At 41.4% G+C, this 18,969-nt stretch overlaps 1 protein-coding gene across 4 annotated transcripts in view; it reads left to right on the top strand.

Annotated features, from left to right (window-relative positions):
* Positions 1–18,969, top strand: part of PPP1R12B (protein phosphatase 1 regulatory subunit 12B) — a 786,992-nt gene that overhangs the window by 628,944 nt on the left and 139,079 nt on the right. The window contains exon 1 of one of the 4 annotated variants that reach the window (XM_069238926.1): positions 3,191–3,432. The exons of the other annotated variants lie outside the window; for them this stretch is intronic. Within the exon in view, the coding sequence (XP_069095027.1) occupies positions 3,331–3,432 (102 nt within the window). The 5' untranslated portion in view covers positions 3,191–3,330. Of the gene's footprint in view, positions 1–3,190; positions 3,433–18,969 lie in introns of those variants that run through there. 4 annotated transcript variants of the gene reach the window in all.

The following is an 18,969-nucleotide window of genomic DNA, read 5'->3' as shown; positions in this document are numbered from 1 at the left end:
CACTTCAATCTTCCCCACTTCAATCCACCCCACTTTACACCACCCCATTCCACAAAACTCACTCCAGTCCACCAAACACTCCAATTCACTCCACTCCAATCAACTCCACCACACCCAGTTCACCTCACCCCTATCCAGTCCACACCACCCTAATCCATTCACTACTCCAGTCAAATCCATCCACCCACCCCATTCCAGTTCACCCCATCTCAGTGCAGTCCACCCCACTCCAATCCATCGCACCCAATCCAACCCACCCTAATCCAGTCCACCCCACGCCATTCTAATCCACCCCAGTACATTCTACCCTACCCCAATCCACCCCACACTATCCCAATTCAGCCCAGTCCAATCCACCCCAGCCCAATCCACCACACCCCACTCCAGTCCACCCCACTCCATTCCACTCCATTCCACTCCATCCCACTGCAGCCCACCCCACCGCAGCCCACCCCACCGCAATCCACCCCGCTTCACACCACCCTAATTCACCACATCCACTCTAGTCCACCACAGTCCACCCTACTTCAATCCACTGAACCCCATCCCAATGCACCTCACCCCTATTCAGCCCACCCCTATCCAATCCACCACCTCAATGAACCCCACCCTAAACTCCACACCACGCCAATCCAATCTACTTTACCTCAATCCAATCCACCCCACACCACTCCCCTGCACCCCACTCCAGTACACCCCACTTCAATCCACTCCGCCCCACTCCAATCCACCCTGCTCTACTCCAATCCACCTCACTCTACCCAATCCAGTCCACCCCACACAAGTTGTCGTTTGCAATCCAATCATCCCACCCCACTTCAATCCATCCACCCCACTTCAATCCACCCACCCACCCATCCCAATCCACCCACCCACCCATCCCAATCCACCCAACTTCAGTGCAATCCACCCGACTTCAGTGCAATCCACCCAACTTCAGTGCAATCCACCCAACTTCAGTGCAATCCACCCCACTTCAGTGCAATCCACCCCACTTCAGTGCAATCCACCCCACTTCAGTGCAATCCACCCCACTTCAGTGCAATCCACCCCACTTCAGTGCAATCCACCCCACTTCAGTGCAATCCACCTCACTTCAGTGCAATCCACCTCACTTCAATCCATACCGCCCCAATCCAGTCCACCCCACACCATTCCACTCCACTTCATTCTAGCCTGCCCCAAACCATCCCAGTTCAGTCCACCCCACTCAAATCCATCAACTCCAATCCACCCACCCTCAGTGCAGTCCACCTCACTCCAATCCACCGCAATCCAATCCAACACACCCTACCCCTCTCCAGTCCAACCCATCCCAATCCGAACCAATCTATCCCACTGCAGCCCACCACAGCTCAATCCAGTCCACCCCACGCCATTTCAATCCACCGCACCCCAATCCACCACACTCACTCCAATCCATTAGACTCTAGTCCAATCCACCCCATTGCAATCCAATCCACCCCAACCTATCCACCTCACCCCTACCTAGTTCCACCACACCCCTATCTAGTTCCACCACACCCCTATCTAGTTCCACCACTTTCCAATCCACTACCTCAATGAACCCAGCCCTAAACCCCCACTCAGTTGTGTCCATCCCACTCAATCCAATCAATTCATCTCAATACAATCCATTCCAATCCGCCCCACCTACCCTACCTCATTCCACTCCAATCCACCGCACCCCCCCTACCCCATTTCAATCCTCTCCGCCGAATTCCCCCCCGCTCTACCCCAGTCCACCCCACTCTATCCCAATCCAATCCATCCCAGTTCAGTCCTTCGCAATCCAGTCTGCCTTACTCCAATCCAATCCACTTCGCTCCAATCCACCCCAAGTCAATCCAGTTCAGTCCACCCCACTCCAATCCAGTCCATCAATCTCACCCCTCTCCATTCCTCCCCACCTCAATCCAATCACCCCAATCCACACCACCCCTACATACTCTAGTCCAATCCATTGAATCCAGTCCACCCCACTCAAATCCAGTGAATCTAATCTACCCCTCTCCAATCAAATTCACTGCACTCCAATCTAGTCTAGTCCACCTTAATGCAATCCACCTCACCCAGTCCAATCCACCCCACTCTACCCCAGTCCAATCCACTCCACTACCTCAGTCCACACTAATCGTCCACTCTAATCCACTTCACAGCACTCTGCCACTAAACTCTACTTTCCTCAGCTGTACAACACTACTCCCCCCTACTCCACGACACTCCAGCAAGCCACTCGACGACACACTACTCCCTCACTCCACTTTGACATTCCAAAACACTAACTTTTAGCCACGCTGAACACTAGCTACACTACACTGATGTACAGCATGGCAAAACTTATTGCCAAAGCCAATAGCTATTGTGCAGGCGAGGCCTATTGGTTTTGCCAATGCTTTTTGCTTCATGTTTCTTATGAAGCAGAACTCGTGTTACAACGGGTTGGGAATCTCACTCCTCAACGAGGGAGAGAAGGGCGACGGGGTGAACTATGATTGTCGTTACTGTAGTTGTGTAACCTGTGGTGCTTTCGACCTCGAAGTCCCAAGCGTGCCCCTTCATCAACCCTTCAAGGTTGCAACCCTTTACAGATAGCATCCCAAAGTCCCGTGCGGCAAGCACAACTTGGCGCCCACCCAGCATTCCTGACTGAACGAGTATGGAACTGCTGCGTGGAAAAGACGGGGCATCCAAATATGTAGCATATTAAGGATGAGCGGCTGTGACTGGAAGGAACGGATGTGAAACGGGCACTCTGCGCTCTGGCCGGCCCTCTTGCGCCTACAATGCGTCTTTCCTATTTGTGCGTTTTTTGTTTTTTTTTGTTCGTTTCCTTGAAGTGATCGTCTCTGCTCGACAGCGAGAGGAGTAGTGCTGGTCTGTCAGCAGCCTTCGGAGTGAAGCAACAGGAGGTTCGCTTAACTCTGGCAGCGTCTTCCTGTCTTTTACCGTCGCGGGGACGGCATGATGCGTCTGCTGCGCGGGGGACCGGATTCCTGGGGACTCTGCCCCAGCCTTTCCCCCAAGCCCTGACTGTTGCCTATCTCACCTAGTGCCTATTACGTCAGTCTTCATTTTGCACCTTTTTTGGGTGAAGCATAGAATGACAGGGGCCATTTCAGCAGCAGCTCAAGTGGGTGTTCTGCAAGCCCATACTGGGGAACGCCGCTTGTAAATCTGGTCGCTCGGTTTCTCGCTGTTTGATATCGCTGTCCAGGCTGCGAAAGAAGCACTTTCAGCTGGAGGCCACACGAAGAAGGCGTACTACTCGGGGACAGCACCACGCGCCGTGGCCTGCCGGCTGTCGTTGCCCCTCTTCTTGAAGTGACCATGTCGTCTTTATACTCTCGCAGCAAAGAGTACACCCGCAACCGGAAGTCGCAGTCCGACTCGCCCCCATCATCTCCCTCTCCCACCGCCAAGACTCTTAGAGTAAGACTTTTTTCTTGTTACCTTTTGCTTATATTAAAAGCTCGTTCTGATTTTGTTTACCAGTTGCTAGCTGCCACAGAACTAGAGTATCGACCGGTTTTAGAACCGGTCGAACCAGGGGAAGGGTAAAAAAGACTCATCTTCAGTAACTCTACAGTGCTTGAAGGGCTTCTGAAGAAAATAGCGTGGGTGTCCTGTGGCACTAGGTCTGCTGTCTTCACAGGAGCGCAGGTGCTGTTTTCTTGCTGTGAGCCGATAAGCGCCCCGGTGTCGCTCCCTGCCAATTTACAGCTCTTCCACCCTCGCTTAAGGAAACTTAATTAAACATTCAGGCATTTTTGCTGGCACTATCATACACTAGTATATCTGATATTCAATTGTGATTTAAGGTGTATTTATTACACAAATTATATAATCGGTTTGCATTGCCGCCTTGCTTTTTTCTGATTTTAAATGATAAAATAATCTTGTGTTGATTTCATGCAGCAATGCTTGACGTAAGTTTAGTGCCGTTTCTGCAGTGAAGTGCACACGGCTACACTAATAGTGTTTTATAAAATGAGAATGCATTGCTTTTTCCAAGATTCCATAAGTGGCATAGCGGCAGCGTACTTTCCTTGGCCACCTAAGCGCTTCATTGAACGGCTGTGCATTGCTTTGCTCCATCCATTGGGCCAGCCTTATCGTCTGGTGTCCAGCTGCCCAGATGAGTTCTATTTCTCCTTGTTACACTTTTTTTTAACAGCTAGTCTTTTGACTGGACCAGTCCTGCTTTATAGCCAGTAAGTAGACCCCTTAAAAAACCGAACGACCTCAAGACATCATAAAACCTGCCAAACAATATTTCAGTGGCTTAATATACTGGCTGCAGCGGAGTTTGTGCCTGTATACTAAGTGGCACGTTTGAGTCTCCTTTGGTTTCTTTATTTTGAGACCGATTTATGAGCATTTGTGTTTTATAATGGTGCAGTATGTCCCTCCTCCCCCCCAAAGATATTAGACCACTTGATAGTTATTGGAAGCACAAAGGGAAACTAAAACACATAATAACAGAATTCATAGGTCTAATTCCCGCTAAAATGCTAATGTTGAAGTTCACTTGATTGAACGCTCAATGTACTGGTGTCTAATTTTCAAGTTACATGTTAGGATCCCAGAAGTGCACCGCCGAGTATCGTAATAACACAAATTAATTAGACTGCAAGAGATAGTTGTTTGTGTTGTGCTCTGTATGGTCCGTTTTCATTAAATTTCCCATTCATATAAATGTCGCACTAAGAAATTCTTATGTTTAGCATTTTTTTTTTCAAAGTGCCACCTATTATTTAATGAAGTATTGTCTTTCACGGAAATATGGTTGTCTGTCTCCTGCAATGTTGAAAGTGACTTGGCTAATAAGCAGCTAGAAGGAAAGTTAATGTTGCTCCTGGAAATTTAGAGAAGCAGAGTTGTATTGTTTCTTTGAAATTTATTTTGTGGCAGTTGTTTAAAGCGATAGCTTGCCGCTGAAAGCCTTCAGCTCTTTCTTTGTTGGTCTTTGGTGAACATTAATTAGTAAAATAAATAATAATCCTATCAACGCATAACTTTACTATATAAGGCAACTTGCATATCAATAAATTAGACTTTGTCCAGGATGGCATTTTTTTCGATTCAAGCAAGCCAATTAGCTCTGAAGTAAAATATCTAATATTAGATGTAGCCTAAGGACTCCTAAACCAAGAGACCTTGTTTTTAATCCTACATTAATCCTCTATTGCTAATGCTTATTTTGTGTAGGTGGTGGGCACTGGCATTCATTGTTGGGGGTCAGGACTTATCTGTCATCATCTGACTTTGATCTATGGCAAAGTAGATAACGCCAGAAGAGGGAGAAACGGAGAAGAAGAGAAAGATACGAAACAAATGGTAAAGGGATAAAAAAAACTCAAGAGTGAGATAAACTGACAAGAAGTATTGGTGACGAAGGAAGAAGTTTTGAGATAGAATCATGGCAAGGCAACTTTGGCATTCTGCTATCCCTGCATCAGGCAGCCCTACCAGCACCTTCCAAATCATTTTTGGACCCTATTTATTTATTATACAGAGTACATAAGTTCTGCATTTTTTCCACTTACCCAAATCTATCTTAGACACGTGACATCATTTCCATGTGCGTCTGCTCCCCTACCTGCCGATTCTGGGTGCGCTTAAAATGGGCCAAATGCTGTTATTAATCGTCATAAAAATAATCTGCAAACCTGCGTTTATCATGGAAATTATGGTGATTTAGCAAGGAAAGTGACATGCCACTGAGTTTGTGGAAAAACAAGTTGTTTCCTTTGTATCCGACTAGGCCCCTCGGTCAAAGCATCCACACAATCGTGATCTGCTGGTAACATCCTTTGTGTACCCCTTGTCAAATGCTGTGATTTTACTGGCCCTCAAAGCCTCACAGAACTATTCATTCTGTTACAGTAAAGAACCGGCGATGGCCCAGGACGCACTCTTTATGTCCCTTAATGAGGATCTGCTCACCATTGTCCTCTACAGACAGCATTCTAATTTAATTTCCCTTCAGTAAGCACTTCTGGCATAGCATTGCAAAAGCATTCCAAAAAAGAACATCTCATAAAGGCTGCACATTGTAGAGGGTAATTAATAGGATATAGTTAATGTTAAGTAAACAATGTCGAGGTGCTAACATTATCGTGCTTCAACTATATTTATTTATACTCTAGAAAAGGAGCTTGTAAAATTGTATTTATTCTCAACTAGCTTTAAAGTTTTCAGTGTGCAGTTCACAGTCATCAAAGTCGTTTAATGGCAATCAGGTGGGTGTACAAGTTAACATTGGATGTACTGCAAACTTTATTAGTGCGTTTCAGTAAACGTTCGTTACAGCTTTGTATCTGTTTTACAATATTACTCTGTGCGTAGCAGTAAGAAATAAAGAATAAAGACGCGCAACACTCGTACCGCAATCACCCCTAACTCCTAGACTCATTGTTTTTGAATATATGTCTCCCTAAAGTAACCCCATCTCCCATTTGGTAATTTGTTAGTCACAGCCTGGAATGAGATGTGGTAGCAACTCAGTGAAAAGCAGTTTTTAATATTGAATTTGGGCAAAGTCCCTCTAAAAACAATTTGTTACTAGACACGGTAGGATCAATAATAGCTCAAACATGTTAAAATATTAAATAATCAAATGTCTGGTTTGGGCGTATTTGAACATTGGTACCCAGCTGAGTAGCTCCTGCTCTTTTGTCCTTTCTGACTGAAATGAAAATTTGATGTACTGGCACGCCAAAAACTCCTGGGATACACAAGTCTGGTGTTGCTAGAGCAGCGTTTGACTTGTTTTGACACCACAATAATTTAACTAAACATGTTTTTCTCAGCCAAGTTTAGAGAAAGCACCCATATATTGTTTTGTAAGTTGCTTCGGTAAACCTTGTGAATCAGTGGGCTCACACTCCCCATAAATGTACTCCCATCTTCCTGCACCCAAATCTTAGTTGTTCAGTAGACCCCCAGGGTGCACATGAATAGCCACTCTGGGTCTTCTTCGGATTAGGGAGTTACCTGGGCCATAGCCAGTTGTAGATGATGTCTGAAGCAAGGAAAAAAGTGTGCGACTTACTGGGGTTGGTTGATGCTTACTGAACATTTAGCACCCAGGCACAAGGGATGCAGATCTCCTGTGCATTGGGTCTATTAGGTCTTTCTGGGCCTTTTCAGAAACTTCAAACTCATGGACTTTGATGATGCATTGATTAGCTAGATAGCCATTCTGGAAATACAGAAAGAAAAGTACAGCAGCCATTTTGAAGATGTGTAAGTGTTTTGTTCTGCAATCAAGGGGCTTATTACCAGTCTGTTTATACCCAAAGCCATATTAATTGTGCTTCCTTTCAACTGTGTATTTCAACCAAGGTGGACCACAGTGGCACAACTTGACTTCATTACAATAATAAACATTCATTTCATTTGCATTAAAGGAAAGTGTACGTTTTCAAGTCTTTATAGGGGCAGGGGCCCACCTGCTGTCAGCCCCTTAGGTACTACCACAACCATAGTGGTTTGCGTGTCTGTGCTCCCCATATCTCAAAGATACTTCCGGCAACATCCAGTTTGCAGAATGTGGTAGAAGATGGTAATTAGCACAGCGTGTCTGCAAACTTAAGATAAGGCACCAGGATGATTCTTCTTCCTCCGTGCTCCTACCAAAGTATAAATTTGGAGTCTGGAACAACGTCATGTATAACACCCTTTTGGCAGACATTACGTTTATTATAAACAACTGTAGGCAAGATGAAATGGACTATCCTTGCTTTTCAAATGGAAATGACCCTTTTTATGCGAATCTTTGATCTGCAAATAAACTATGACAACAACGAAGCTATTGTTGGCCTTCAACCAACTATGTTTCTGATCGCAGCACTTTATCAGTGAATCACTAGGAAAACCAGTAAATGAAACATAACTAAAGTTTTTTTTTGGTTTGAAAGTAGATTGAGACCTGTTTGTCATTCCTGCAGTAGTTTATTCCACAACTAATAGTTAGGCCTCAACAAGCAAGCTGCAGTTAACAAGATGCCTCAAGTAGTGAAGCTGAAGCAACAGTTTCAAAGGTAACACATTTTCAAAGTCTTTAAGTATTAATTAGCATGTTACAGAGGTTAGGTGGATGGCACCTGCAAACCAGCCATCTAATGAATTTGGACCAACAATCTTAAAACCGCTTTCAAAGAAGATGATTAATTTAAGAATGTCAATACTTGAACACATACTAGCTAGAGATGATGTGTCAATTTTGTGTGTTGAGTGCAACCTGCAGTACTTATTCCTCATCATGGTTTTTCCTCATTGTTCGTGAAACCCTTCTAGCCTGTCCACTTACTTTGGCAGGAATTACCATTAGCTTCTTACCAGTTTGACACTTAGGAATACATAGATGCAGGACCTATTGCTCTTATTCACTTAGAATGTATTAAGATAGTTTGCCAGCTTGGAGGTTTTTCTTTAACTTGGTCGAGTTCTGGTAACTAGGATTGTAGACTAAGAGGATGTGATGAGTCACAGATTGGTGGTTGTTGCTCCTTTATGCCCGTGTTATTTATAATTTTTAACATGGCTGAGCGGTATGGGTTTTTTGCGTCTTCCGTCTCCTTTATTATTCATTCTCAGCCCCATTCTGCTTCCATACTTTAACCTGCACCAGGAAAATAACCTAGCAGATTCTGGAAGGTGTTCTCTGTTACATTTCTCTTGGCAGAACAAATGGTGATTGTCAAGTTCAATGCCAGATTATGGTTAGCCTTTTGAAACTTTTATTCTTTCGTGTTCAACATCTTAGGCACTTGTGTGACATTTCTCAACAGCACGGACATGTATATAGATGACAGGAATTTCCTTTCCATGTCTAAATCCTTGATGCTGTAAAGTTATTTACTCTCGGGCTGATAAGAAAAATGGTTTCTCACATCTCTTATGAAATGCAATTGATCCCACCGCACCTACATTTAGTTGTATTTTGTACCTCTATTGATTCCCAAAAACAGAGGTCTCCTGAAAAGCATTATGAAACATATCTATGCGATGGAGCCCTTCAGCCAGGTGAAATGTCCAGCCTGCTGCTAGTGTATAAACTCCCTGCTGTGCAAGCTGCAGAGGTTGACCTCAGGGTCTGGCTTTTGACTATGCCTTGCATACAACCATCCATTCATTGTCCACAGGGCCTGAACATGTATTGTTATTGAAAGTTGGTGCTGCTTTGGTGACAGATGGCCGCTTACAAACATCAGATTTTTTTTTTTTGATTTTTTTTTTTTATAGTGATCTTTCTCCTTCTCATTTGAAATTCATGTTTTCACACCATGCGCTATAAGAGTAAAGATTTTAACGTGTATTATTTTCCTGCTGTCCTTGTTGCAGGACTTCTACCATAGCATTTTGCAGCCTTTCTGATGTCTTTGCCTCAGGTGGGTGGTTGTAAATTGTCCATTCCTGCTGGAACATCAAGGGCTCCTTGTCATGTTTCGATCGGAGGTGTTAAGTCATGTCCAGTGTGCCAAAAGGAGTACATAGTTTCCTGTCCCTTCTTGATTTTTGGTTAGAGGTCTTGTAGGTACCTCTTCTTGCATCCCGTTATTTCTTACAAAATGGATGATACAGCTATTGTTGCTATGGGACAGACTCTTTCTGATGGGCTGGAATGGATATATGGTAGTTTAATCCTGAGAATGCTGTTAAACTTTCTAAATAATTAGCAGACTTTAAGAAGTCTTACCCTTTTTGCGAAGGATGTTAGGTCATTGACTCTGGTTCAAGTATGTGGACCCAGCACATTGTTAAAAAGTTTCAGTTCACCTGTACATTGAAATCTGATCCAAGCCCACTTCTAAACCACAGATGTAATTAAGTTATCCTGTACTTTTTAATAATATAACTCGTGGCCAAATGTGTCCATAATTCGGAGGTTTATTTTCAAATCAGTTGACTCATGACACACTCAAATAGTTAGTACAGTCTTCAAATTCTCTGCAGGGTCCTCATAATAAGGTGAGAACATAACATAGGTCCAGTTTGTGAACTTGTCAGTGTCTGCAGTCGGGGGGGTGGGGGTTGGGGGGTGGGCACATAGGTCCACAAGTTTAATAATTCTGAAGCTCTCCACAGGATCAGCAAACTATAAAAGGAGGCCAAACACCCACGCAGGAGCCTCATAACCCATGAACATAAGTCTGTGACCATAGATGCAATTCTGTTGTAGTCTGTCCCTTTCTAGGTTTGTGAACCCTATGCTGAGTTCTCAAACCCCACACTACAAATGGGCATATTATAGATATATATTTATTTTTATTATGTAAACTTTATGAAAGGGGAATTCCTTTGATACCTACGCCCCTCCCACCCACCACCTAGGCGTAGGAGTCAGTCTGCCCTAAAACAACCCTTTTGTGTTTTTTCCCCCCATCAAAACACGAGGACTATAATACGGGTTTATAATAGAGGCCACAAGAGAACATTTTCTCTCTGACCATGCCAATTAGTTTTTTGGTCTGAGAAACTAGTGCAGAGAATGGGGACCTGAAAATGACAGGAGAAAAAAAAATTCCTCATACGAGACAGGGGCTTTATGTGAACTGTCCTTTGAACCTTATTGAGGCAAATTTCCAAATTAGGAGTCCAGATAACTCTTTAATTGACCCCTTTCCAGCTCACCTGACAAATTTGTATGTTGTGAATATTCTGAGGAAAGTTCTAGTTTCTTCGGAAGCTTGGTTTAATTCCTGTCAGGTGTACTTTCTGTGACAGGGAGCAATCTTTCCTTTGGGATTTAAAATGGGGAAATGCTATTGTTTTGAACCTCCACGAAGGATCTGCTCGAAGCTTGCTGGAAGGATCTAAACTGGATTATTTTTAAGTTTTATGGTGGTTCCTCATTTAGTGGCAGAGTTTTAAACAATAAAACAACTTTTCCATGTAAGCTGTCAGCTATTAACTACAGAGATAGTTTTGCCAACTCTGTAATATATATTATGATGTATAGGTGCGCCATAGTCCCAAGCCACAAAAGACAATGGAAGAACTCCTCTGTTGTTTCCTCAAGGTCTGAACAAAGTGGAAAAATCACATGGCACTGGCATGCACAGAGTACTCCATCAGTCACCGAATTAATGCACTTGTCGTGTTCTTGTGTTACGTCCTCTCTTAGCATGGCTTTCGATTTAACATCTAACGTGATATTTTGCTTTTGTTTTTTTAATTGACTGGTAACTGGTATCAGATTATGCTCCGTTCTGCTTTTTGTAAGGACATGCTAAGCTGGAGGAGTAACCATGCCAAAACTGAGTTTGCTTTGTGCCTCCCATCAAAGGTTACTTCACACCCAGGGAATCTATGTTAACAGGCACGTTGAAAATAATGCAGTTCGTCTAGAGTATAAAGAGAAATTTGTTGAGGTGTATTTAGATGATGTCCTGCCTCTTATAATTGCCCTGTTTAATACAGTTTTCATCTCATTGACCCAATCCTCAAGCTTTTTTTACATGTAAAAGACCACATTTTTGCCAAAACTCTAATAATGATGGCCAAGGTTATTATAAATGTCTAAGTGGATTACTGCAATGCCTTCTATGCAGGCTTGTCCCAAAATCTAAAGATCATTGTCATGTAATTCAGAGCTAGGCTTCTCATATTGTCAAAAGCACTACCATTGAGGATGTATATGACCCCTGCATTAACTCTGATTTTGTTTATTTTTTATTTATTCATGAAACCTAGCATGGAGGAAGCCACATAGAAAGCGGAGGACTTGGCATGTAAGAAGAAAAATGGAAATGAGGAAGAGTAAAAATATTGAAAATGAAACACGCTGGGCATACCAGCATTAGTAATGGTTCAGTATATGAATGTGATCTTTTAGATAGGATCTGACAAGTGGCTTTTTAGGTTTGTCCTCAATTGTAGTATTGTAACTACATTTATATAGTGCTTACTACCCCTGCCGAGGCACTGAAGCACTTTATGGTGAATAGCACACTATTGCAGAACTCAAGAGTAGGGATTTTAATGGGTTTTGGGTTAGTGACTTTTGCCTTGTGCTTTCAGACTAAACCATTACAGGTATTACCTCAGTTCATTTGGGGTGGAATCAGAGAGACTTAGATGTCTTCGCTAGGGGAAGAAAGAGGAGATGTTCATGTGAATGAGTGGTATGGTGGCATGAATAGAAGCTCTCCCCACGGTGTTAGAAGTAATGGCTTGCAGGCTCTTCAGAAGTATGGTTGTGCTAATGATTGGTGTGGTGAATAGATAGGGTAGATGAAGCCTGGACGTTTGAGAGATGGCAATCAAATGCCTCTCAGTTTGTGAAAAGAAAGGTCTGTGGGCTGTTGGTTGAGACAGAGGTATTTCACAGAAGTATATGTGGAAAAGTATGTCAGAGAGCATACAGCTTTGACCTGCAGTTTAGAATGGGAGTCGAGTAAAGGGAGCAGGACCTGCAGAAGTATAAATCACACTTTTTTGTTTTGTGGGGTGATTATGCACTGCAGCGGGTGAAAACTTATTGGGTTTTATACAACATTGAGCACTGAGCAGTATAAAAAGCTGAATAGTTCCATGCTTGATTGTATTTTTTTTTAATGCACATTTTTACTAGACTGAGTAATAGTAAGGTCTTCTCAGCAGGTAGGATTGATTGAGTTTTTGCATAAGATCCTTTCAAATTGTCCAGAGCTTCTGATTTCAAATATAGCAGTTTGTATTCATGCTGCATGTCCAGTTTTGTAGAAGATGTGAGGAAACTCATGATAATAAGGTTGGGAATAGTCTGCTCTTGACCATTCTTCTAAATTCCAGATGGTTGCCAGTGACTAATGTTTTTTCTAGGAGTGGATTCCATAATTTAGAAGTCTGTACAGAGAAATCTCTGCTTTGTAATATGGAATGATTTATTGTGGTGCTAGTGTGTAATGTAAATTCTTAGAATGGGTGTTTTTTTATTGATTTTCATCTGGAGGAATTCAGATCCTTTGTGTATTGCCTTCTGATTGATACAAAATAGTTAGGCAGTGGAGAGCCTTCATGGCAGGAGAAATAGCTGTGCGTGTTTTATATATGAAAAAGTAATCTTATGGCAGCGTTCTGAATTCATTGGATACTCACCTCATGGCTGAGATGAGAATCCTGTGATATTGCACATTTGTTTAATCCTCGTTTGAGAGGATGAGAGATAATGATGCCAGAACCTTTTGTGGACAGCCAAGATGCGAGAAAAATGTAACAGATGTCACCTTAAAGTAGAAGGCTGACGTGGTTAGTTTATCCATTTGGGGAGTTCATTCATGGGGCTATAGCTTACATGTGCTATTTTAGTATACAGTTTTGTATTTATTTGCAGTTGTCCAATTTAAGTATTATTTGTGTCATTTGCATGATTGAAGCACATAAGGTCAAAACCGATCAGTAGCTCTAGTATTGGTTTTATTGTATGCATGAAAGAGAAGAGTTGGTAGATCCTTGTGGACCTCCTTTTTTATTTAGAATGATATCTCATCATGTTAACTCTCTCACCAATGTCTGAGGAGTTCAACGCAAGTGTTATACTATTTCTTTGGGTCTGTGAATTAAGGGTTGACAGTAAAACTGTGTTGAAAGCTGCAGAGCAATTTTGGAGACGTGCTACTGCACCCTTTTGTTTACAGTGTATTTTAGGTCATTTTAGTAATGTGAATAAAGTAGAAACTCTACCTCTTACGGGGTGGAATCCTGTTAACCAGTCTGAAAGCAATTGGATGTCTTCTTAGAATTGAGAAATATTGTGATGTTCTTTCAAAGAGTTTACTAAGTAAGGTCAATAAGAAAATGGTCTATACAAAATAAGGTTTTCTAGGTACAGGTTGTTTCTCTTGATTAATGATTGGTACAGTACAGTGAGTTCAAGAGATCAGTCCCGCTAAGTGACCTTCCACCAACGTCATATTCTGTGTGTGGACACATTAAAGGAGCTTTCTGCTTGATCTGAAGATTTGTAAATGTTTGGGTCATGCATATGTAGAGAAAAATCCATGTGAATTTTGTTGGGAAGATATTGTTGGGTTGCTAAAACCTATGAAATTTTTAAAGCCTCTTACCCAGAGAGCTTACACATACATGTATTTGCAAAACCTGTTCTACAAAAAGATGTCCCTGTCGATATGCTCTACTCAGATGTTCAACTTTCTGCAAATGTATCCCAAGCGATTGGTGAAACAAAGTGAACTATGAAAGTGGTCTAAAACACAAATGATAAACATTATTTTTTTCATACTCGAACCATTATTTGTTTCATTTCTATATATGTCTCTTCTTCCTCTATTATAACAGCTATTTTAGAAAATGGCGGGAGTGTTGCCCTGAGGAGTTATTGTCTGTCTCTGTAAGACTACTTGAACCCCAGAACCTATGTTTTGACACCAAAATGAAGTATAAAGGTCCTGGGTTCCTGAAATATTGCATCATCACTGTAATACATATGCCATACTTAAAAATGTCATCCAGAACAAATCATCACGGATTAACGTCTACCCTAGATAAATTACTTCTCTAATGATACAAAAACGCAAATCAAAAATGAAGATTTCTGGACAACAATTTTTTTACAGAGGTATATCAAGGGGCCAGGACCATATGTCCTACAGACAGAGTTGTAGCTGATCCCTTTATACAGATACGTAGGCTTTTCCACTGTGCTGGTTTCTGTGTCTCTGGTTAATTCAAATATCTTCTAGTTCCTTGATTCTCAAACTGTCAGGTAGATTTGCTAGACTTGGTGTAATGAAATCTGCTCTAAAACAAACTGTTTACGATTTGAAGCAGGAGTAATCACTACTTGCTCTCCATTTGCTCTTTTTTAAATTTTGCAGGAGCAGAATTAGTGATTAAAGTCTGGTGCTTCAAAAATGTGCCCCTCTTTATTTTTGTCCTCTATTAAAAAAAAAAAAAAGGTTATAATTAGTATTTATATATAAACATGTTTTTTATAATGCAGAATTCAAAATAAGAAAGAAATGTGATCTCTTATTCTTTTTTTGTTTTTTGTTTTTGTTTTTTTAAGTGTGCAAATGTTTTTAAAACGCAGACCTCCGCTAAGGAAAGAAAACCATTTTACATTGTGAAGCCATATTGAAACAGTAGCAAACGCTGCATGTAAACAGAGGGTTGGGTTGTAAGATGTCGGGTGACATGGAAACCATAGTATACAGTGCCTGGCGAAAGATGAGATGTTAATCTTACTCATCTTTTTGATTCCGGAACGATGAAATTCCGATTATGCCCTTGTGATCTATTTTGTGTTCTAATGGTCTTGTTCAATGATCATCAGTAAGCCATTACTTAATGGAGTCATGGTTGTCCTGAAGCATGGCTATAAACAATATCAAATATGTTTATGAAAGAAAACTACAATATTCACCTAAAAAGTAAGCTTCTGCATGCACCAATCTAGATCGCTTACTTATCAATACTCCAGAATACCAACTTCATTTAAACAGCTGTTCGTTTTATAGATTGATCGTTATTTGGTTCCACATGAATACATTGGATTAGCCAGGTGTTTTGAAAAAGTGACCAACATACAGTTTAAAATACATTGAAGCTAGCAAAATATGTCTCTGCTCATGTTTGCAGAAGTGGCTGTCATGGCAGCAAAACTTTCAACTAAAGGGTGTGAAATTCACACTTTGAATTCTATAAAGAACTTCACACCAATAATGTGGATGTATGTTGTTAAAATAACACTCTGATAACTCGTTAACATTTAAGGATTTACATCCTTACCAACCCTTTACGTAGATCAACTAAGCTCTCTGCAGTCCATACTTACAGAATTATTGAAAACAGAGTACAAATACATTTCAGGCTAGATGTTCTGCTCACGTGGGAGGAGCAGAGAGGGAGAAGCACTGAACATATTTGAGCAAACAATCGAGTTTAAGAGACCCTAATCAAAGCATCAGTGAAAATTACACAGATCTGCATTGAAGGGCAGTATAACATGATCTTTGATTCATGTGCAATGCCAATTCGAGCAAAAAAATATTATGCATAGCAAGAGTGTGACATTGACCATAGGCAACACAACAGTTAAGTTTAAAAGGTTGCCCCCTTGTGTGGTTGGCAGAGACCAACATATCCTATCTGCGAGTAATGTGATTTTTGAAGGCAAAAATACCTATTAGCAAATCAACTAGGAAAACATGAACTGCACATATTTACAAAAGAGTTTGTTGGTTAACGTTTGCATCTTTACAGTTGCAGTAAATGACTTTTCACTGTGATGTTTTACTCTTGGAGGTAGTGGATTGCCCAAATGTGTGGCGGTAGGGAGTTCCAGTATAAAGATTCCTAGAAGGTAGAACGCAATGATTGTGGAGGCAGCCCAGGGTGTATTTGGTGAAGACAGACGATTGTGATTAACAATCTAAACTTTTGAGTCGGTGAATAGAGTAATAAGGTGCTTAAAAGTAAGGAGCCAGTTCTTACGTTGGTCTAAATACTAGTATTAGAGTTTTGTTTATGGCCATGTGCTTGGCTGTGAGTCAGTCAGGCTTGATTCCTGTATGCTGACGTGTATATAAGTAGTCCAGACTTTGTGTGCCAAAGTTTAGAAAACTTGACTATTGATGCTAAAGATTAGTAATTCCTCATACTGACACGTTAATGCCCTATCTAATTATTACTTATGCAAAATTTTGCATCATCTGTGTCTTAACTCATCATTTTCAATTGAACATGTCCATCTACTTATTCTATAGGATCTGTTGTTCTGGCTGGTTCAGAGATTTGGAGGCTTTTCTACCTAATTTGGGACCATAATAGGTTTTGTCTACCCTGCTTACTACTTTCAGAACTTGTCTACACCTGTCATCAGCCTTGTGTGGTCTGCTTAATGTAGAAAGCTAAGCACGTCTGTTATCTGTCTGCCTATTCTGCTGTCAAGAATCATTTTTCTTGCAAAATTGTAGTAACTAGTCTGTTACTTGGACTTTTTGATAGTTGCCTCTTACCTATTAAACTGTGACAATACTGTGAGGGAGCTGTTGTAAACAATCGTATCCTTCTGTCAAAAGTATTTGACATTTAAGCTGCACCACTCCCAAAATAGTTTTGAGTTTTTTTTTTCCAACTCCTGAATATAAATATTTTATTTTGGATGAAATGTAAGAATAGCTTTTCCAGTTCCAGAAAAGCATACATCTTTAAGTCCTGATAATCTGCACCCTTTGATCAATAAATAACAAACTTTCACTTGAATTCATACTTGTTTTGCAAAGTTGCATACTATTCTCATTTGTCTCCTTCCCCTTGTTCTCCTCATCTAGTATTAAATCTGTTATGTTAAGGTTTAAGTTGCGTTGTCATGAAGTTCAAATCAAAACTTTTGTAACAAGACTGTGTAGTAAAACAGGCAAAACTTTCACTTTTCTGATTCCAAATTCTTGCTGATTTGTCAGTCTGAAGGACAGTCTGAGATTTAATAGTGCAAACACAAATAGTTAAAGTAGATGGCTATGATCCCTTTCAAAAATAATTGTGCAGTGCAACCTACCTCAAATCTGTGTGTCAGGAATCCAGTGGAGCTGGGGGGTTTGCTGCACTATTGAAAGCAGTTTACTGAAAGGAATGGTTATATGGTTCCTTCTATGATATTATGATTGTGTATAAGACTAGACTTAATATGTAAAAATAAAAATAAAAAAGATACGTTCCAGGGCCCTCGTCAGGATGGCACTGCAGCTTGCACCACCCATTGCCACTGCCAGCGCTGCCAATGACGGTACATACACACCTACTAACCATTGTACTGCCACAAGTGTTTCAGGTCAGATTGTTCAAGTCCCCCAAGGCTCTAAGAATGGCTTGGAAGAAGTTATTAGTTGTTTTAAATGCCTATTAAAATAATAAACAACTGTTGTTCTGCTTATCTTTAAATTCCACAAACCGCTATCATAAATGCTGGTGTTGAATTTAAATGCCGAGCACCGGAATCCACCAGCTCAAGTTAAGCACTAGGACACTAGAACTTCGGAATGTGGGAGACAAAGCCAGCCACACCATTAGAATCTGTTGGCCAAAATCATGGCTAGCTCACAGTGTCTTACCTGAACCCCCAAACTAACCAGGGTGAAAGGTGATTGTTGCAGCCTAACCATGACAATCTGATTACCCTGGGAAGTTGTGGAAACAGAGCTTACCCTTTCTTGGTATTACTCCTGTATGCCCAGGCAAGAGACAAGAGAGGTGCAAGGTAAGTATTCAATACATTTATTGAAACACTTTCATTCTAGCATACAGGGAATGAGCTGCAATAATTAAGCAGATGAAACAAAACAAAGTAATCAGCATTATAGACATGGTAAAAAGGATAAACAATCCAAATATGGTGAATGTGAATCTAGATGTTATAGAGGTTCTAGAAGTTCCAACCTAAGCCTATACTCGAGAGCATAGCGGGTGTACACTTCTGCCTACACCGATCTAAGCCCCATCCCATACCTGGAGACAGTGTGAGGAGTTAGCCTGAGGTGTAAATGGCAGTCCTTTCGGGGATGGCTTGTTAGTGCTAGCAGAGCTGCATGTCAAACACAGCATTTGTCCCACAACGGTCATGGCTGGAATGGCCTCTGCCCATTCTGGGTCAGTGCAACGTTCATATAATAAACCATATTATGTTAGAAGCACGGCCATGATGCAATGCTATTGACTAGATGTTAGAAGCTGTTTCCTGAATGAGCTTCAAGAACTAGCATATTGTGCATGTGGTTCTCAGCCTTGAATAGAAAGTACTGATTACATGTTGTACGAAGGCTAACTAAACAAGCAGCTTGTTCTTTGTATCCCTAGGATAAAAGCAAACTGATAAAATACATTAAAATCATTGGTAGAAGCAGCCTTACTAAAACAAAATATGAAATATATGCTTGAAGCTAAGTGGAGGTAAAACTGGAGGAACTGCACAAGTCCAAGAGGTCCTCATGACAGAATGTGTGAACTTTGAGGAAGCCC

Source organism: Pleurodeles waltl, chromosome 6 (genome assembly GCF_031143425.1).
Source record: "Pleurodeles waltl isolate 20211129_DDA chromosome 6, aPleWal1.hap1.20221129, whole genome shotgun sequence".
Taxonomy (NCBI): Eukaryota; Metazoa; Chordata; class Amphibia; order Caudata; family Salamandridae; genus Pleurodeles; species Pleurodeles waltl.
The sequence above is the reverse complement of the archived record's forward strand: the minus strand, read 5'-3'. Positions and strand labels throughout refer to the sequence as shown.